The sequence below is a fragment of the Capra hircus genome, chromosome 19 (assembly GCF_001704415.2).
Source record: "Capra hircus breed San Clemente chromosome 19, ASM170441v1, whole genome shotgun sequence".
Lineage (NCBI taxonomy): Eukaryota > Metazoa > Chordata > Mammalia > Artiodactyla > Bovidae > Capra > Capra hircus.
In genome coordinates, this window is record NC_030826.1 from 28,858,979 (window position 1) to 28,880,527 (window position 21,549).

At 48.2% G+C, this 21,549-nt stretch overlaps 1 protein-coding gene across 6 annotated transcripts in view; it reads right to left on the minus strand.

Moving 5' to 3' along the window:
• The window catches only part of GAS7 (growth arrest specific 7), a 203,839-nt gene that overhangs the window by 86,294 nt on the left and 95,996 nt on the right, over positions 1-21,549 (minus strand). The window contains exon 1 of one of the 6 annotated variants that reach the window (XM_018064650.1): positions 10,570-10,804. The exons of 4 other annotated variants lie outside the window; for them this stretch is intronic. In XM_018064650.1, coding sequence (XP_017920139.1) covers positions 10,570-10,587 — 18 coding nt within the window. In that variant the 5' untranslated portion in view covers positions 10,588-10,804. Of the gene's footprint in view, positions 1-2,602; positions 2,728-10,569; positions 10,805-21,549 lie in introns of those variants that run through there. One more of the 6 variants, XM_018064652.1, reaches the window with a different exon arrangement.

Below are 21,549 nucleotides of genomic sequence, written 5' to 3' on the forward strand. Positions count from 1 at the left end.
GAACCTGGGTCTCCTGCACTGCAGGCAGATTCTTTACCATCTGAGCCACCAGGGAAGCCCATGTGTATCCATAAAAAGGAAGACTCGGTCATCCAAAGGGATAAAGTATTGATATACGTGACAGCACAGACGAACCTTGACACAAGGCCATGTGAAATAAGCTAACCACCAAAGGCCACATACTGTACGATCCTGTGTAAATGAAACATCCAGAATAGAAAAATCCTTAAGAGACAGAAAGCAGATGACTGGTTGCCAGGGGTTGCGGGGAGGGGAACACAGGTACAGGGACTCCTTTCTGGGCATGATGAGAATGTTCTGGAATAGACAGTGGTGATGGTTGCACAAAACCGAGAATGTATGTGTGTCACTGATGATAAATTTTATGTTAGGGGTATTTTTTTTTAACTGGAGTATACTTGCATTACAGCGTTGGGTTAGTTTCTGCTCTACACTGAAGTGAATCAGCTGTGTGTATACATACATCTCCTCCCTCTGGGACCTCCCTCCATCCCAAGCCTACCCCTCTAAGTCATCACAGAGCACCCAGCTGAGCTCCCTGTGCTTTATTCAGGTGGCGCCAGTGGTAAAGAACCCACCCGCCAAGGCAAGAGACATAGGTTTGATCCCTCGGTCGGGAAGATCCCCTGGAGGAGGGCATGGCGACCCATCCCAGTATTCTTGCCTGGAGAATGCCATGGACAGAGGAGCCTGGTGGGCTATGGACCATAGGGTTGCAAAGAGTTGAACGCGCACACACAGGTACAGGTGTATTTTAACACACACACACACACACACAGAGTTGGCCTTGCCACCTGCAGGCCCTCATCTAAGTGGCCCAAACCACCATTATCTTACTGCTTGTGGTTGTGGAGGGCCAGGCCTCCTGGGAAAGCTACCCCAGAGCAATCAAGAGGATTCAGCATGAGGAACTACCCAGTAATTAAGGTCTCTGCCAAACCTATACTTCTAATTAGTTTCCTTCCAACTTAAATCCTTCCCTTCCCTTCCCTAGTCCTGTGGCTTCTCCCCTTCCATTTCAGCAGCTCTTTCCCATGGGAATAGGAACTAGAAGCAGGGGTGAAGGGTGAGGTTGGGGGCCACACCTACAATGAAGATGATCAGAAGAAGTGGGAATCAGGGGAGATGAAACCAGTTTCCTCCAACTCAGAAATTCTTAACCTCATGCACAGCATAGCTTTGTGGGAATCAGGAAATATTGCCTCTTCTCCAGATGGGCTGGCCCCGAGTGCAAGGCTGGGTTTGGCCTCCCTTGACCTCACCTCCTCCCAGCCTGGGCCCCCTTGTTCAGTACAGAACCTGCTGAATTGTATATGATAGCCCATCCTCTGAGAATCTAAAGCAAATTCTGGCCCTTCTGCCCCCCTCCACCCGCTTCAAATGGAGACATGTGCCCACCTACTCACTCATCCTATTTCCTATGGAACATGCAGAGGTTCCACACGACTTCAGAAGCCCAGTCTAGAAGGTCCTCAAGAAACATCTGAGCTTGGACCCCATTAGCAATCACCTATAAGGACTTCCACTGCTTACCAAATGTGTACCGTGCACCAAGGACTGGGCCAGGTGCCTCACACACTCGTCTTTAACCATTACCACAAGCCTGCTGCAGAGATGCCATTTTCTTCCCCCATTTTAAAAAGAGGAATCAGAGACTCAGAGAGTTTAATATCTCACCCAAAGCTGCACAGCTAATTAACTGGTGAAACCAAACTTTAAAATAATAGCTTTTTTCGAGAGATTTCCATCCAGTTACTCAAATCCTGGCTACCCTCAGCCCATCTCTCCCCAGCTGTCTGTGATCAGCTTCGAATCTCCACCTGGACCACCTGACATCCCAGATCCCACCCAAGGAGGATGGCACCCCAGCCTGATCCTCCTGCCTGTCTCACGGTCTCCAAACGAACATATGCCTCCCCAGGAGACGAGCAGAAATATCACCACCCACGTGCAAGCAGTCACGTTCCCAGTCTGTGGGCTGACTTCCTTGTCTCCTTACTTAGAACAACACAACCGAAGAAAATTTTCCTCTTAGTAATGGCTACTGATTCCCCCTTGGGGTGGGAGGGGGAGAGGGGCAGAAGAGCAGGTGAACAGAGAGAAGTCACCCAGAGATTAAAAACAAATCCCTCCTATAGCAGTGTTTCTCAAAGTGTGGTCCCTTAGACACCCCATCCATCACCTGGGATGCCAGGGTCCTGACATCAAATCAACCTTGAGCCTGGGAAGCTGCCTTTTAACATGCTATCCTTGAGTCTCATACTCAATGAACTCAGAAAAGAGAGTCTGCAGCTTTCCTGAGAGGGAGTGATGGAGAAACGATCACTTCTGAAATCAAAACTGGGAACAGAAAATTAACAATTTATAAAAAGACAGTGTTTGGCTTCCTGGCTATGTATGAAGGAAAACACTCCTAGCCCCTAGCCCAGACCCTTCAGAAAGACTATTCTAAGAGAGACCCAGTGTCCCTCTGCAGCCTCCAGGCAGTACAAACCCCAACACTCAGCTCCTGGTAGCCTCTTCAAGTTCAACCCAGGACTCCTCGCCCTTCAGGAGACTTGCGGGAGCACCTGGCTCTTACCTTCCACAGATGTGAGCAGATGGTCCTTGCTGGTGCTAATGGGTGGTCGTCAGACACTTGATTTCGCAGTCGGATCGGACGGGTTTAAGGTCCCCCCATTCCACGTCTTCTCACACCCCAAACCCAGAAGCAATAGAAGAGCTAAAGAAAGGCATATCCAGGAGCCCCCACACCCCACCACCCCCCCACACCCAGAGCTATATATAACAGCGCTGAAGTTGTCAGCCTAACGAGCCACTTTCTGGCAGACCCGTTGCCATGGCAATGACTGCTAATGAGCCCAGGGCTGTGATTGGCACTGCCTGAAGGCTTCTCCACAAAGAACTCTCCAGCAAGTTCTCCCTTCTCAACCACACGGCCAGCTGGGACACCTGGGGGCAGCCAAGACGTGGCCGGAGTGCCCGGGAGCCATAGGTCCCAGGGAACCACTTTGTTACAGGTGCGCCCAGAGCAGTCCTGAACCCAATGGTCCGGAGCGGCCTCTACTGTCACTCAACATGGGCCAACCAATTAGAGACAGGGCTGCAAAGGAGCCACCAAGAAGACCAAGACCTGGTCGGGCCAGAGATGGAGAGTGATGTCCAACCCACGCTTTCTGCTGACATGTGTTCAGAGTGGAGAGAGCCCCACACAAAGCTGGGAACGGCTACCCAAGGAAAGAGCATCTTTGGCTACAGGTTAAGAAACCATAGGCAGGAAGTGGGGGCCCGCCTTCCACACTGATGCCGCCGGCCTGTGTCTACGAGAATTCTGGGCACCTTGCCTCTATCTCACAGGTGAAAGTATTGTTCTCTCTGGCTCTGGCAGCCTTTCTATCCATGGAGAGCAACTCACAGACACTAACTGGGGAGGAAAGGGGGACCCATGACAACAGCACAGGGCATTCTGGGAAGTGTAGTCCTCACAGTACTTTTATAGGCTGGTGGGAAGAGAATGGATGTTGACCGCATGTTCGTGGTCTTCCAGTGGGTCTTCTAGGGGTTAGAGATTTGGAGACCTGGCCAGAGTGAAGGGGAGGAGGCGTAAGAGGCAGAAGAGGTGGTGGAGAAGGAGGAGGCAGAGGGGAAGCAGGTGGAAGCAGAAGAGAGGCCACACGAGAAAGAAACATTTCAGAAGGCAAGGCCTTGTCCATCTTGTTCTTTCCTTTACTCTAAGCTCAGTATTCAGAATACTGGGTGGACGGACGGACGGATAAATGAACGGAAACTGGGAACTGTAACAGAAACTAGGCTTCAAACAGATTTGAGAGGCTTTCTCACCAAACAAGTAGACAGAGAGCAGCAGTCCAAGCAATGTATGTGCCAGCGGTAAAGAATCCGCCTGCCAACGCAGGAGATGCAAGAGATCTGGGTTCGAATCCTGAGTTGGGAAGATCCTCTAGAAAAAAGGAATGCCAACCCACTCCAGAGGAGCCTGGCAGGCTATAGTCCATGGGGTCACAAAGACTGGGACAGGACTGAGCACACGCATGCATGCACGCACGCATACGTGCACACACACATTCACACACCAATGAACACATCCCAGCTCTTCATGGATCTGACTGAACAGACTGTTCAAGCACAGGGAGGTGGGGAGACGAGATAATACAGTGTTTTTTCAAATGTAGGAAATAAACTGAGGAACAGCATCCGGAAGCCTCAGGAGCAGCACGAATTTCTACTCATGAGCTCATCTGATCTCCAGAAGAAAAATTCCAGTAAACCATTGAGTGACCGCGAAAGAGGACAGGAATGTACAGCATTTATGCTACAAAAGTCATAAGGAGAGAACAAACTAATGAAGAAAAGGCAAATTTGTTTAAAAAAGTGATATAAAAAAGGGACAGAATGTGCTCAAAACTGTACGGAAACTTAAAAGATAGCGACAGAAGGAACAGCCACACTGGTTGCAACAGAATATAAAATCAGTATTGAAAAAAGGAAAAAAAAAAAAAAAGAATCAGTTATGGACAAAACAAACTGAAGATTTTTTCCCCCCCGGAATGCAAAAGGAAACGGGAAAACATGAAAACGGAATCAACAGAAGAGCAGGCCAAGGTGCCAGGTATTCCCGAAGAAACGAGAACAAAAGCCCAAACAGAAAAGAAACTATAAACAAAGATTTTTGGGGTGGGGGGAGCTTTCCTCAGCTCAAAGAAGACACACAGGAAGATCCCGTACTGCTCCAGGCAAAATGGGATTTCAAAGCCCAACAACTCCCTCTAACAACACATTTACACAGCAACGAAAGGGTAAAGTCCTACAACCCTTTAAGTGGGAGTGGGAGGAGGAGGAGGAGGAGGAGGGTGTCTCCAGTAAAGCAGCATAAATAAAGGCCCTCAGCTCCTCTGTGACCACGATTCCAAAGACACCTCTGGATTGTTACGTAGAAAATGCTGAGACCATTCTACGCGGCCACTGTGTCACATGCCTTTCACTATCTCACTTTGTCTTTCATGAATGAAATCGCTCAAAATACACTGCTCTACCAGTAAGCGCTCAGGACATTTACCAATCAAGTGCTTAAAAGATGCACTCCAACTCCTTGTCTGCATCAGCTACCTTCCACAATCCCCCCCAGCTGAAGCCGCCACTGTTCTCCATCCACGATGACGCTAAAGGTAGCCTCACACCTTGGGTGAGACTGGTACCCACTCTGAGAAGTGAACATCAGTGCCATGGGGGCTCTCTCCCAGCACCCACAAAGCTGCCAGCCCTGGGCCCGGAGGCTGAACTACTTTGAGCATTGCAGACATGTCTGGCTCCTGAAGACTCAGTGAGGGTCCCGGGAACTCTGAATATCCATCAGCAAGCCCCCACCCCACCCTCCACCCAGTGCCTCCCTGGGGGCCCATCAATTCACTGGGCATGTTTCTTAGGACTGAATAGGCAGAGGACAGAGAACAATCAACTCTGTATTTTCTGACCCTGAAAAGGAAGGGAGTGATCTGGTGAACCAGGAATTTTGATGAACACAATTACAATGTAGCCCATGCAAGGGTACAGGAAGTCAACTCTCACAGGAAAACTTGCTCTGCTGGAAACCATGGGGTCTCCAGCGAGGCAAGGATGGATGAAAAGCTTTGCAAGCAATACCACAAATTATGAGAATGAACTGGATGAATGAACCCTCTAGGTTCAGAGGCCACATCATGGCCTTGCAGTGTCCGGGGGCCAAGCAGTAGAGAATAAGAAGGAACCGATAGTGTTGGAAGTGGCTTCTGTACCAGCCCTGCACATGCTCTTACATGAGCCCTACTTCACCGACCCTGGAGGAAAGACATTTTGTTATTGTTGCCCCTTCCATACAGATATAAACCAGAAGAGTCAATTACCAGGGTTTTAGAGAAGACAATGCAAGAGATGGGGAATTCTCAGCGGCTGGTATTTTTCCTGGGGCACCATCCAGCATGGCTGGGATTTGAGAGGGGCTCACTCCTCAGAGTCTCCTGGGAGAATCTCTACATTGACTGAACAGCATCAACGTGCCACTGAATACTACAATCCCTCTTGCTGCTTACAGATGAGTTTGGGAGCAGGAAACCAGAGTCCTCCTGGCCATGCTGAGGGCCACGTGGTAGCGGGGGAGGGGTGGGGGTTCCTGTGGGTGTTCCTGAAATATGGAGAACGCTCCAGGAGTAAGACAGAAGCCACAGCTGTATCCCCACCTCGGAGTCTGGAGAGGCTTGGGGAACCCGGGAGAAAGCCCCTAAGGCCTGTCCCGTGTCTCAGGTGTGTCTCATCCTGATGTTTCCGCGCTCTAAAGGGCAAGGCGGTGAGCTCCCGGCAGCCGGTTCCAACTTCTGAGCAGGAAAAACCCAAGTGATTCTGCTCTCCAGCTTGTGATTCACAGAGACATTTTATTCAAACTCAGCTTCCTGATGGGCTGTTGAGAATGTCGGCTCCCTTCCTCCCACCCCTCCCCTGACAGATTAAAAATAGCAGGGGCTGTTCTGACATCCTACCTCCACTTTGGGAGCATCAGCAGAAAACACAGGGGTCCAGGCTTAGAGAGGCTGTGTTCCCAGGCAACGAGCTGTAATTCACGTGATCCCCTTTGCCTCCCTGGACTTCTGTCTCTTCATCTGTGAAACCAGGGGTTATGAGCCCTCAAACACTGGGGTTCTACACCCCAAGGAGCATCTTTCATAACAGAGCCCAAAACTACCATGAGGGAAATCTCAAGGCATTTAAATGACTGGCGCGAACTTGCAAAAGCCTCCACCACATAAACAAGAGAGATGGCAGAAACCGCCTGATAAGGAACATAAATGTTCATGAAACTGCCCCCCCAAACCTTTTTATGCACAATTTCCCCCAAAACTCCTCTAGGCTCCAGAGGCAGAGATCTGAAACTCCTTTGATCTAGAACTACTGTTTCATTCTTGCAGACTAGGGATTGGTGGGAAAGAGAACAGTGAAGTGACTAACAGCAATTGGAAATCATTAAATTTATGTCTGGGACGTCCATGGTGGTCCAGCGGTTAAGACTTCACCTTCCAATGCAGGGAGTATGGGTTTGATGCCGGATTGCAAAGTTAAGATCCCAAATGCCTCGTGGTGGGGGGGGGGGGGGGGGCGGAAATCAACAACACAAAACAGAAGCAATATTTTAACAAGTTCAATAAAGACTTTTAAAATCATCCACATAAAAAAAATTCTTTAAAATAAAAATCTACGCCCAAAACTTCCCAGGGGACTCAGTGGTAAAGAATCTTCCTGCCTAGCAGGAGACACAAGAGATGTGAGTTTGATCCCTGGGTGGGGAAGAGTCCCTGGAGAAGGAAATGGCAACCCACTCCAGTATTCCTGCCTGGGAAATCCCACAGACAGAGGAGCCTGGTGGGCTGCAGTCCACCGGGTTGCAAAGAGTCAGACACAAGTTAGTGACTGAACAGCAGTGGCTGGATAACTGAACTGTGGGCAATATACCTGAAACCTCTAAGGGGAGACTGAACACTGAAGTCTCCTTTTTCTGCCGCAGGTCACGGTTCCAGCCTCTTCATGGCTGTAATGTCCCTATGTTTCAGAGGAAGCAGTTGCAGTAAAGTTCAACACTTCCCTTAGATGAGATGGTTGGATAGCATCATCAACTCAATGGACATGACTTTGAGCAAACTCTGGGACACAGTGGAGGAGAGGGAAGTGTGGCTGCAATCCATGGGGTTGCAAAGAGTTGGACACAACTTAGGGACTGAACAACATCGTTGTAAAGGATCTCAAAATGCATACTAGAAGAAGATCTGGTGGGGAAAAGGCCAAAAAAAGAAAAAAAAGCATCCCAGATTTTCTATACTACTTTATAATGACATCAATTATCCCATTCTAGAAGGTACTTTTGCAGGACATTTGAGGCTCATCCACAAGCAACACCCTCCCTAGGGAGCTCCTAGTAGGGTGAAGGCCCTTCTAGATGATTCCAAGTCTAATTTCCCTTCGCAAAGTAAAAAGCCTGGGAAAAAGAGAATTTTGCCAACACTTGGTACTGGAAAGGGAAAAAGTAAGAAAAAGAAATACAGCTTTCCTTCAGTATTAAGGTGCAAAACCCCAAAATACTTTATGCCATTCCTGGCACTCTTATAAGTTGTTATGACTCTGAAGAAAACTCCGTAATCAAGTTTCCCAAGCATTCTGTTCTGTTCAAAATGTATTTTAGAAGCTCAGAAGTAAGTCAGGGAGTTGAAAGTTGCTAGTCCGGGCAGTCAGAGGCTTGGGAACCTCATGGAAAGCCTGCCTGCCAGAAAAGGAGCTTCAAAGACAGGTGACACAGTTGTTGCCCACAGCTGCTCCGGGGACAAAAGCGGGCTTCCTCCGGGAAAGCTGGTACTGTCTGAAAGGGAGGCAGAGTAGAGCTCACCAGGGCACAAAGGTGAGGGTCTCTGATGCTCTGTCTGCGGCCGAGATCCAGATGATCCAGCTTCATGGATTCTGCTCTCAGGACCACAGGCACCACAAGGAACCTGGGGTGACCAGTCTTCTCCCGCTAGGGCCGAATTCCAGTTACTGTGCAGTGCCGACGACGTGTGCTCCCAAGGATTCCAATCAAAGACTTCCAACTCTGTGAACTTGTTCCCAGTGATTCCTAATGGGCTCAGAACCATGAGCACCAGAGGGAGATTAAGGCTAAGAGGGGTTGGAACTGTTACTGTGAGTCAGAAGGGGTGTGATTCCAACCAACCCAAGTCAGCTGCCATTTTTGGAGCTCAGCTCCTGGTGCCTATGAAGCTAGACAAGTGGGACATCCAAGGACATGGCCGTTGAGGTTTGGGGTCTACCACCGCTCTTGGAGCATCGTGAACAGAATACGGACCCAGCATGGCCCCTGTCTCGCTGTGAGATCTTGAGCAACATACTTCAGCTCTGCTGGTATGGAATTTCCTCATTTCAAGAATACGGAAGTTGGACAAGATGGTGTCCAGGGTTGAGTTTGTTTCTGCTTAAAATATACAGCCTGATCCTCAACGATCCTAGATGTTAGTATAACTCTTTGAGGGATGTGCCATATTTGTAGGAGGGAAAAAAGTCATGTTCAAGGGTAGACATGGGATTCAGAGGTATGGGACAGCCTGGAATGCTGCCTTAACCTCAAACACCTGCGCTTGTGCCTCACTGCCTCGGAGTTCAGTGATTCTGCCTCTCACTATGGGACATTCTAGTGAGTTATGTCCTGATGGCCCATGTCCGCCCCTTCCCTGTCACTCCTACAGCTCTCTGTTTTGCCTAAAACCAGACATCCAGCTGGTGTTCTGAGATTCTAGATATCTGAAGTTAGAATTCGCTCCGTATCCAAGGCAGGCTCTGGAGAAACTGTTCTGAACCTGCCGGCAGACAGTGGCCTCTGCTCACCACTCACTCTGTAACCCACCAATGGCTGGTGCCCCACATACCTCGTTCTCTTGCCAAGAGCTTTACCGGGCTCCTCTCCACTCCCTGAATGCCCCTCAGTGTTCATCTCCTTGCTAATCCCTTCTTCCCTGTAAACCTCCCTGCTGCCACCCACAGCCATGGCCAGACACACCCAGCGCTGTGCAGCCAGGTCCTGAGCAACATAACTGCCGGCCCTGGACTGACAGTGTCTGGGTTCTTTACAACGGTCCTTCTCCAAGTGTGGTCCCTCAGCCAGCAGCTGGGGAGTCCTCTGTGAGCTGGTTAGAAACACAGGGTCCTGGGCCCCACCCTAGAGCCAGGCTCTCCACTGCAAAGGTCCTGGTGTAATTCAGATGCACTTTTGAAAGCAGGTCACATGACCAGTCAGAGGCTAACAAGCATCAACTCTCCTCCTCCTTACAGGTGCAGGACCCTATCAGAAGTCATGCCAAAATCAGAGATGCTGGTTCTGACCCAGCCAGGGGTGTAGAAAGTACTGGAACATCCATCATCTTTAGGGCAGTCACTGCTGCCACCACCAAGCTGGACAGAAGCAACAAGCCCAACCTGGAACCCTAGTGTCAATACTGGATTAACTGGGCAGACATCCAACTACCTTCTGGGGACATGTGTCCTTTAATGGACTTTTATTGCCCACTGTCCCAGCTGGAACTGGGTCATGGAGTAGGGGGTTGGGAGGTGGGCAGAAACCAGGATGTGGGAGAAGTTAGGCAATGGAGGCAAGACCTGAACTCTAATCCCCATCATAGAGAAACTCACGTCACCACACTGCTTCTCCGTCACACTGAACTGCCTTCCCAGGTAGCAAGATGGAGGCAAGACTCCCTTTCCCCCCACAAACATTCCCTTTTCCGTCTTTTCCCCCTCCTTCCCTGCTTTCTCAAACATCAGCCCATACCTTCCCTCTCCCCCATCACTCTGGCCTCAGACCCATGAAAGGTGCCCCTGACACTCCAGACTTTGTAAACTCAGCATTTGGGAGCCTATATCTCAGAGAGTTCTCAGAACTGCCTCTCTGCAATGACGAACTCATCCCAGAAACACACAGAGAAAAGCCAGCTGCCCACACGTCGGCAGGTGAGCAAGATCGAGTCTTACCATAGGAGGTGAGCTCATCTTCTCTGGGGGCTGCAAACTCAGGATCCTGTGTGAGGTCTCCGGGCTGCCAGCTTCCTCACCATGGGTCCCCTGTGCGGGAAATGAGGCCCAGGCGGGCAGCTACCCCAGGGTCAGGGCTCCGAGCAGCCCAGAGGATGTTCCTGTGGCTTTTCACACTGCTGTTCTTTCACAAAGAACCCACTACATTGCACAGTTCCTTCCAAATCTGCTCCAGCTCTTGTGAGGAAATCAACGATGCATTCTGGACTTTCCAGATGCAAAGGGTCTGGAGGCTTGCTTGCTTTCTTTTTTTTTGCACTCTCTCTTTTTCCCCTTTCTCAGCTAAAAAAAAAGTTGGCTGAGGTCAGGACACACAATGGCCAAGCCTGTGTCACTGACCAGTTGCCTCCCACCCCCAGGCCTGTGGACAAGAGCGCCTTTGTCCACTGTATTTTAGGCGGGACTCCCTGGGTCTGCCCAGGCCCTGCAAGGGAATGTTCCGCCAACTTCTTCCCAAACCAAAGTCACGGCTCTGGCCCCGGCTCCGGCCCCAGCTGTGCAAACCCAAGGCCAGATAAAAACCAACGTAAAAAGGAGGGAGAATGCCCTCCCAAAGAACCATCGTATTACACCCGTCCAGGGCTGAAAAGCTGAAGCTCCTGGAGAAACAAGACAAGGGTTCTCTGCCTTCACTCTGCCCTCGTCACTCCCAAACCTGGACAGATAGATAGAGGATAAAAGAGGAGGCGATGCCAGGCATCTCAGACGAAAACAGGCTGGGGACCACAGATCGGTTGGTTTCATGTGAAGAAAGGACTGGACTCCGAGAGCAACACTGTCTCCAACAATGACATGAGTTTGGCAAGGACTTGGCACCTTGGTGAATCTATCCTGTCACTCCGCTTACAAAGCTTTTTGGAACAGATGAAGCTTTAGCACTTACAAGCGCCCTGCCTTTCTGGGTTCGCTTTCAAATGCAAATCTTAGGGATTTCAGAAACTGATTCTTGACATCGAAATAAATATGGTTTTCTGGAGGGACCAAGGTCCCAAGGACTGGGTCAGTTCAGTCGCTCAGTCGTGTCCGACTCTTTGCGACCCCATGAACTGCAGCATGCCAGGCCTCCCTGTCCATCACCAACTCCTGGAGTTCACCCAAACTCACGTGCATCGAGTCGGTGATGCCATCCAGCCATCTCATCCTCTGTCATCCCCTTCTCCTCCTGCCCCCAATCCCGACCAACCTAGATAGCATATTAAAATGCAGAGATATTACTTTGCCAAGAAAGGTCCGTCTAGTCAAGCCTATGGTATTTCCAGTGGTCATGTATGGATGTGAGAGTTGGACTGTGAAGAAAGCTGAGCGCCGAAGATTTGATTCTTTTGAACTGTGGTGTTGGAGAAGACTCTTGAGAGTCCTTGGACTGCAAGGAGATCCAACCAGTCCATGCTAAAGGAGACCAGTCCTGGGTATTCATTGGAGGGACTAATGCTGAGGCTGAAACTCCAATACTTTGGCCACCTCATGTGAAGAGTTGACTCTTTGGAAAAAAAGGACTGGGTGGTTTCCTATAAATCATCACTTCTCTCAAACACATGAATGAAGTGTCTAAGTAGGTTTCAATGCCAGCCCTTGGCTGGGGCTGGGACATCAGTCCTATTCACTAGGGACACAGTCTGATCAAGGTCATGTCTTTTCTGGTTCACTGCTTACCAGCTGTGACACACAGGGCAAGACCTCTAAACTTTGGTTCCTTCAACTGTGAAAGAGAAAGAGTACCTCTTCCAAAAGGTTGTTGTGAGGATTAAATGGGGGAGAGAATCCATGTAAATACTTAGCACAGTGCGGGGGAGATGTGAGTTATTACTGTTGATGTTGTTATCATCAGCAGGGGCTGAAGGAGTCGGCACTGCAGCTTCCCTGGACACAAAAAAGTTTAGACTCAACAACAAAAAACAAACAACCCGAATTTACAAGGATATTTCTCTAAAGAAGATACACAAATGGCCAATAAGTGAGTGAAACAACATTCATGTCTCTAGTCATTAGGGAAACCGGGAAATGCAAATTCCAACCACAATGAGATAACACTCGTTGGGCTTCCCTGGTGGCTCAGATGGTAAAGAATCTGGCTGCAATGTGGGAGACCTGGGTTCAATCCCTGGGACAGGAAGATTCCCCCGGAGAAGGAAATGGCAACCCACTCCCGTATTCTTGCCTGGGTCATCCCCTAGCCAGAGGAGCCTGGCAGGCTACAGTCCACAGGGTCGCAGAGAGCTGGATACGACTGAGCACATGGCATGCACGCAGTCTATACATAGGCTTATATCTACATTTGTGAAATGGTCCCAAACCAGCCACTGAAAGAAGTGAGCACATATCCAGAGGTGAGGGTCCTCCCCTGGTTGCTGGATTATCTCCTTTCTGTGGCTGGAAGGGAAGACCAGGCGCAAACCCACACCTTGAGCTGTGGGACCAGCGATGCCCTGGAATACAAAGCAAGGTCCTTCTCTGCTCCTGGAAATGGGCTCCCACCCAGGAGAAGATGAGAGGAAACTTCATTTGCACCTAGACAGCCAAGACCCTTATCTTCAAGCCCTCTGGGGTTGATTTTTAAAAATACATGTATTTATTTATTTGGCTGGGCTTCCCTGGTGGCTCAGATGGTAAAGAATCTGCCTGCAATGCAGGAGACCTGGGTTCATCCCTGGGATGGGAAGATGCCCTGGAGGAAGGCATGGCAACCTCCTCCAGCATGCCAGGACTCAGTTGCGGCATTCAGGATCTTCGAACTTCATTGCAGTATGCAGGATCTTTACTTGCAGCATGCAAACTCCTCACTGCAGCATGTGGGATCTAGTTCTCTGATAAGGGATCCAACCTGGGCCCCCTACATTAGAAGGTGGATTCTTAGCCATTGGACCACCAGGGAAGTGCCAGCCCTCTGGTTTTTCTGGAATTAAAATGTCAATGGAAGTTTTTACAGCCCATGACTTCCTGTTTTTATAACAGCAAAGAGGGGACCCTTTTCAGGCCATTCAGCCCCAATGCGGCTCTGACCTTGCACCACAAAGACGAGCTGATACAACCACAGACAATAATGCCTTGACGTAAGCAACACAGAAATCACCATCATGGCGGTTCTCCAGCCAGAGGCAAGGGCCCCTTCTGGACCATTATAATCCAGGAGGTTGATCTGCTCTGACCTGAATTAGATAGAGCAGAAATAAAAGTTCTGCAGAGATTTTGGTCTTTGGGATTCACCCAAGTTAACATTTACTCATATACACATTCTAATAGGTTTCCTCTTTGGGGTTATCCTAGCATTCAATCCAGAAGTCATATTTCTTTTGCTTTACGAATAGTCCTCTACCATTACAGTTGGCTGTGAAAAAGCACAAATTGTTCATTTCCTTCTGGTCCCTGAAAATAAATATGTCTCTACCTATGGAGCCCCATGATCCAAAAGCAAAAGGACCCACAATCATTTCCACCAAGCTTTATTTTCCCTAAGTTGAATGGAGTTAGATGCAACCAACCGTCCTGTACTTGTTATTTTTTTCAGTCAAGCTGAACTCTGTCAACCAAAATAGGCCACATTTGCTGAGGGACCCCTGTTGGACAAAGTGTGTTGTCTTGTAATGATAATTAATAAGAAAGAACATCTGGGGATGGTGATGACTCACTTTTTCTAAATGCTTCAAAGTGATGAAGGGAGAAATTATTCACCAGCCTGTGGAGTCTCTATAGTACAGCGTCTCAAAGACACCCCAGCACCCTATATGCAGCCCCTTGGCTTCCTTCTCCAGGGGATCTTCCCGACCCAGGGATTGAACCTGGGTCTCCCACATTACAGGCAGATGCTTTACCATCTGAGCCACCAGGGAAGAATGCACCTGATCCATCAAGCAACTAATAAGTTACTAATGAACCTTTCCTGAATGCTGTGGATGACGCACGCCAAGTATTACATGTAGGATAGGACTTCTAAAAATTTGGAAGGTAATAAGCCACAGACAAACACCAAGTGTTAAAGAAAAAAGAGAAGAACCATACAGAGGAGTCTGTAAGGAGCACCAACTGATAAGTTGGTGGACAACAGGATCTTTCAGAATCCAGAGGAGGGCAGAGCACTTGCATCTGGGAGGCGGAGGGGTGGCTCCTCAGAAGATACAGAATTTGCCGGACAGCAGCGATGAAAAGAAGGCCTTGACTGGAGCAGGAAGACACTAAGTAAGAAGTAGAATAAGCTTCGGTAACTGGTGAGACGTCACGGGAAGGAGAAATAGTAAAAGTTGACTCCAAAGGGAGCAAGGGAAGCTAGAGCCAGTCGCCCAGTGATCCAGCCATTAAGAGCCATTTGGGGGGTCGTGGTGGAGTCTGTTGTTGACACGTCCAAGTTCAAAGTGATCACTGGGTCCAGCACATGGAACTGGAGCACCTGCATGGAGATGATGGTGAAATCCTATAGGTCAGGGATCCCCAACCTCCAGGATCTAAAGCCTGAATATTTGAGGTAGAGCCAATGTAATAATAACGGAAGTGAAGTGTGAAATAAACGTCATGCACTTGAATCATCCCCAAACCACTCCTTACTCAAGTCTGTGGAAAAACTGTCTTCCAGGAAACTCTGTGCCAAAAAGACTGGGCACTGCTGCTCCAGGTCAATGCTGAGTTCATGCAGAAAGGATGCACAGGGGAACCTACTGGGGTGGAAGGAGGGGGTATCACATTCAAGTGGCAGGAGAATGCATCCATCCCACCTCCATGCCCTCCGTCTCCATGGGCCTCTCTCGGGACTCTTAAAGGCAAAGAAAAAAACCCAGGTCTTAATCTGTTCCCCCTCTAAAGCGGCCCAGTGCCTCACATGCAGGGGCTACATGATGGGGAATGGATGGATGCAGGTTCTGAGAATCAGAGTCACAGGAAGTGATGTGGAGGGGATCTTAAGAAGAAATGTGGAGTTAAGTGTCCACGTGAGATAATGAAAAAGGCGCTTGCTGACTACAGAGAGGCTATTTCCCCTGCTAATCTCAGAAAGAGGAATATGGAAGTAAGGTGGGTATGGAAATCTGAACACGGGCAGACAAGGTGTCAGTGAGCCTGAGGATGCACAGCGAAGCGAGGGAACATTCAGAGAGAAGTTCCTCAGAAGAAAGCAAAGAGGACGTGGCTGAATGTAGAGAGTGGCCAGCCCAGCCTACCTGGCCACACAATGTCTCCTGTGAAGTGACTGGCAGCCAGTTCCTTGCATTCAACATGGTGGGGTCCAAGGCCCCTCCTAAGGGAGATGTGTCCCCATCATAAAGGAGTCCCCAGATCAGGTGGACATAATCAGAAATGGCACCTGGTTTGTCTAAAAGGCCTCCTAACAGATCCAGTTTAGACCTATGGGATCCCCCACCTAGCATCTCCCAGACCTCAGTCACTCACATTCTGCTATCAAATCTTTTCCATCATCATGCATCAGCTACACTATGATTTGCTTAATTGGTAGGTGGCGTTGTTTTGGCTGCAGAGTCTTCATTGCAGCACGCAGGCTTCTCTTATTGTGGAGGATGGGCTCTAGATCGTGTGGGCTCAGTAGTTCCAGCAAGTGGGATCTTAGTTCCCCTGACCAAGAATCAAACCCTGGTCCCCTGCATTGGAAGGTGGATTCTTAGACACTGGACCGCCAAGGAAGTCCCTCCTTAATTGCTTTTTTACAGACTTACGTGGAACCTGAATTTAGCTTGGCCCAAAGCAATAATATCTAAAAACCATGGATTTGATTGGGTTTGGATTCCTTTTTATATTACACAGTGAAATCAGTGGAACTTAAAAACTTAATGATCATCATCTAAGATCATTTTGTATATCCTTAGTTGTAAACTCAGCCCAGTTGGAGAAACATACTCTCAGGCTATGTGTAAAACCAGTACGCAGCAACCAGGCAGTGGTTTAGGAGGTTCTTTTCTGAATCCCAGAAAACCAAACTGGAATTCTTTAGTGACCACAGAACCACAACTGCAGGAATGAGGGCCCTGGTGTGGGCCTGAATCACCACAGGGAGCACCAAGAGGACAGTAGAGGGATGCAGGGGACTTCCCGTGGGAAGGGGCATTGGCAGGAGCCCCGTGAACACTTCTGTCAACCTTGGGCTAAAGTGGCAATAAGAGGAAAAGATAAAACCCACCTAAGCTACGAAAAATCCAAAAATAGTGGCAATCAGAATCCAAGGAAAAAATCCTCCAGAACTTTTAAGATGCTTGCTCCTTGGAAAAAGAGCTATGACAAGCCTAGACAGTGTATTAAAAAGCAGAGATATCACTTTTCTGACAAAGGTCTGTATAGTCAAAGTTATGGGCTTTCCAGTAGTCATGTACAGATGTGAGAGTTGGACCATGAAGGTTGAACGCCGAAGAAATGATGTCTTCAAACTGTGGTGTTGGAGAAGACTCTTGAGAGTCCCTTGGTCTGCAAGGAGATCAAACCAGTCAATCCTAAAGGAAATTTCACTGAACATTCACTGGAAGGACCGATGATGAAGCTGAAGCTCCAATACTTTGGCCACCTGATGCGAAGAGCTGACTCACTGGAAAAGACCCAGATGCTGGGAAAGATTGAGGGCAGGAGAAGAAGGGTGAGGATGAGATGGATGAGATGGTTGGATGGCATCATCAACTCAACAGACATGAGTTTGAACAAAGTCCGGGAGATAGTGAAGGACCGGGAAACCTGGTGTGCTGCAGTTCATGGGGTTGCAAAGAGTCAGATACCTGACACCTGACCTCACCTTAGTGGCTGAACAACAATCACCCTTAAGGCCAGTGGAGTGAATGGAGAAAACCTTACAAAGCACAGACTAATTATGAAAGGGGAAACGGCCCTTCACACCTTCACTGCTCTGTGTCTAATCTGAAATGCACTTGACACCTTCATCGTTCTGGGGTCCTGATGTGATACACAGGATCTGCGCCCTCTTGAGCACTGAACAGTCAGCCCCTGCAGCTCAGAAGCAGCCTGAGGGCTGCTCCTCCTTCTCCACCACCCATTTCGTCACAGAGATGCCCGGAAAATGAGCCAGCAGGCGGTGCAGGCGGGTGCAGGGCCTGGGAGGGGTGTCGGTTATTGGGAGAAGTATGGGTCCCACAGGTCAAGTCTGGGGGGGGCCCTGGCAGCAGTGTGTGGGGATGGGGCGAGGCTGGGTTTCTCATGCCCTCCACCCATTTGGAAGAGCACAGAACCAGGCAGTACAGGAACAATGCAGCAGGTGACAGCCATCTGAAAACAAGAACCGGACTGGGAGATGTAGGTACACCACTGAACCTGCAGGTGAGCAAACGCGAAAAGGGATTCCACCTTCCCCCAAGTTTACAGAGTGCCAGAGCCTGTGGCAGACGATCTATACTCTCTTGGTATAACACAGAGTCTACATAGATCCTGCCTTGTTAAGAAAGTTTAAACGGAGGGGAAACACATGGGAAATGAGTGAGGAAACACCATCCCAAAGGCCCAAAGGAAGAGCACATCTCAGAAAGTAATTCAAAAAGTAATTTAAAATGGCAGGAAACTGCTAGAATGTAAGAAGTTGTGACCTCTGAGAGAGGAACAGAAAAACTGTAATGGAAAAAAACAGGCAAAACAGAAAGGATGACATGACGAAGAAAAGGGATGAGGAAATGATTCTATGAAAACTGCGCATTTAAAGCCACATTAGCAGCTGTGGATAAATAAACATATTAAATCAGTAAAGTGGCTCAGAGGTTAAAGTGCCTGCCTCCAATGCAGGAGACCCAGGTTCTATCCCTGGGTCGGGAAGATCCCCTGGAGAAGGAAATGGTAACCCACTCCAGTATTCTTGCCTGGAAAATCCCATGGACAGAGAAGCCTGGTAGGCTACAGTCCACGGGGTGGCAAAGAGTTGGACACGACTGAGCGACTTCACTTCGCTTCACTTCACTTCAAAGTGCAAAGTAAACTTAAAAGGATCACCCAAAACTGAAAAGCCCAGAAAGCAAGGATATAATGAATCAATGTAAGTTTAAGTAGTATTCCATTAGAAAAGACCAGAACAAATATATTAAAATAAACAATCAATGACAAAAATAAAACATAATAAAAAGTCATGCACACCAACAAGCACAAGAGAAATGCTATTTAGGAAATCAGTCCTTCTCCAGACTTTTCCTCTGCTCCTACTCACAGTCAGAGAATACTTCTCGCTAGAATAAAAAGCTCCATGTGGGGAAGGATTTGTTTCGCTCACAGCTCACCAGGGCCTGGCATGGACCATCTGAAAGTGCTAGAAGACACATCCTACTGAGGTCAAAGTTTCATGGGCATGACCATGGTTTTGTTCATCCCTGTGTCTAATAAACATTTGCTGAATGATGGAAAAGACTGAGCTGTAAATGTGAGTTTCTGTCCAAAAAGTTAAGGCATTCAAGATGTACATATCCAGCTGAGTTAGATTAATATTTGTCATGAAAGAAACAGGAATGTTCCTGGAGACATGCAAGTTGAAGACACCACCCACTTACTCTTTAGACATTGAGAGAGAAATCAAAATTAAGAAGATGCTGCCAGGGGAATAACCATATAAATGCCTTTTTTTTCCCTAATGTGGACCATTTTTGAAGTCTGTTGAATTTGTTACAACGCTGCTTCTGTTTCATGCCTTGGATTTTTGGCCACGAGGCATGTGGGATCCCAGCTCCCCGACCAGGGATCAAACCTCCACCTCTGCATTGGAAGGCAAAATCTTAACCACTGGATCACCAGGGAAACCTCCTAGATGCATTTCTTAGTGCACTGCCCCCCAACTCAGAAATCCAACCAACTGTGCAGTCTGGGACACTGTCCAGCTGTGAGGTTTGGTACCGAGTATTTCCCTTGGTCCTCGTCTGCAGCTTTCCTCCCATCCTGGAACTATGATACAAGTTTCTCCTGCAACATCCTTTAAGGCCAGTACAGACGAAGCCTCTGGCCACATGTGGGGCGCATCAGTAACTGATGCCACCTTTTCTGTCCAAGCACAAGCCGATGGCTGGGGGGAGCAGCTACTGAAGCTTTGAGGATGCTGCGCTGGGAGACACACCCAACAAAAAGTCATTGTTTCTTCATCTACCATGGTCCAAGTGATGTGGGAGCATCACAGGGGCCACTTTCTCTGCCAAAGAACTTGGGTGATGATCTTTTGCACATTTAAAACTCACACTGAATGAACCAAATCTTCCTCCACACCCTTAAACAGGAAAGACTCATAAACCCCCCAATAGCCAGTGCTTTCTGCCATCAAAACCCTCTTTTATATCATCTTCTCTGAGTGGTTCCAGTTTTAGAAATGAGAGTATGCAGCATGATCTCAACCACGGAAAATAACGCTCCCCCCAACTCCAAGCAGAGCACAAAGGAAACACATGAAAATGTTACAAAGGCTCTCTTTGTTTTGTGGGATTCCTCTAGCTGTTGCAATTTATTTTATCACGTTCAAAATTTTGAGTTCTTAATTTTAAAAATTAAAAATTCCTCTTTATTTTAAAGATGTAGTCGTAAATAGTGCCTTCCCCCCAAATCAGCATATACAATGTTAAATGTACCATATGATCCCAATTATGTAGACAAATATGCACAGCAAAGAAAAAAACAGAAAAGAATGCTAACTATTTTTTCTTATTTCTGCATTTTCCAAGTTTTCTATAATGAGCATATTCATTTTAAGTGCATTTAAAAAAACTCTTTAACTTATTTCATTATGAGTTAATGCATGCATATAGCCTTATGCAGAATATCTAGATATTTGCTGATAAAGTCTCCCTCGATATATCCCATCTCACTTATTGTTGTTGTTTCAGTTGCTAACTCATATCTGACTCTTTTACAACCCCATGAACTGCAGCCTGCCAGGCTCCTATGTCCATGGGATTTCCCAGGCAAGAATACTGGAGTGGGTTGTCATTTCCTTCTCCAGGAGATCTTCCCAACCCAGGGATCAAACTCGAACTTCCTACATCGACAGGCAGGTTCTTTACCGCTGAGCCACCAGGGAATACAAAATATTTAGATAACATTTGCTAATAAAATCCCCCTTGACATATCCCACCTCGTTTGCCATCCCCTAAAAGGAAAACTATTTATCAGATTAGTGTTCATAGTGTTATCTTTCAAATGACAGGGAGATTTGGGGTGGGGGGGGGTGTCTTTATTTTTAAGAAAATGAACTAAGACAAAATGAGCAACAGTAAAGAACTTATTCAACCAATGCAGGGCTGACACAAAAATTAAGAGATCAGAAGGACTGTAGAGATAACTTAACCTCATGTTGCCATTTTACAGACGGGGAAACCGAGGCTCAGAGGCAGACTGAGGTTGGATGTCAAGCCTCCTCCTCGATCTTTGGCCCTAAGCCTTGGTGCTAATGTTGCCATCAGGGCTGGAGAACTAGGTCCGGCCAGATGGCATGGCAGAACCCAAACCCCACGTAGGACCCCTCCCCAGGCTGACCCCCACACGGCTCCATGCAAGAAGACCTTTGCCAACAAGTCTGGCTCTCAGCTCAACCCTGAGCCACTTCCCATCTGTTTGTGGCCAGTGAGTCCCCGCAAAGGGGGGGTGACCCGGGAGGAAACATCTGTGCACACAAAGAGGAGTCATAAACGCACTTGATTTTCCCTTTTGGCAAAGCCTCTTCTGCTTATTTTTTTTCCACTCATTGAAATGCAAAGCTCCATTCCAACAAGGAGGCCTGGAAGATTCCAGAGGCTTCGAGGAACCGCAGGCTCCGCTTCGTGAAGGGGGCTCCCTAAAGAAGGTTATGCACGATGTCTGGGCTGTGGACACGGATAAGAAAGAGAAGAGGCAACCCCCACAAACCACTTGGATGCCCACAGACACGCCTCTGCTTGTCCTTAAACCTAGCTTCTAACCTTCAGCCAGGGCAGAGGAAGTTCATGTGTAAGTTCTACAGCGTACCAGCCATATAACTTCAGGCAAGTCACT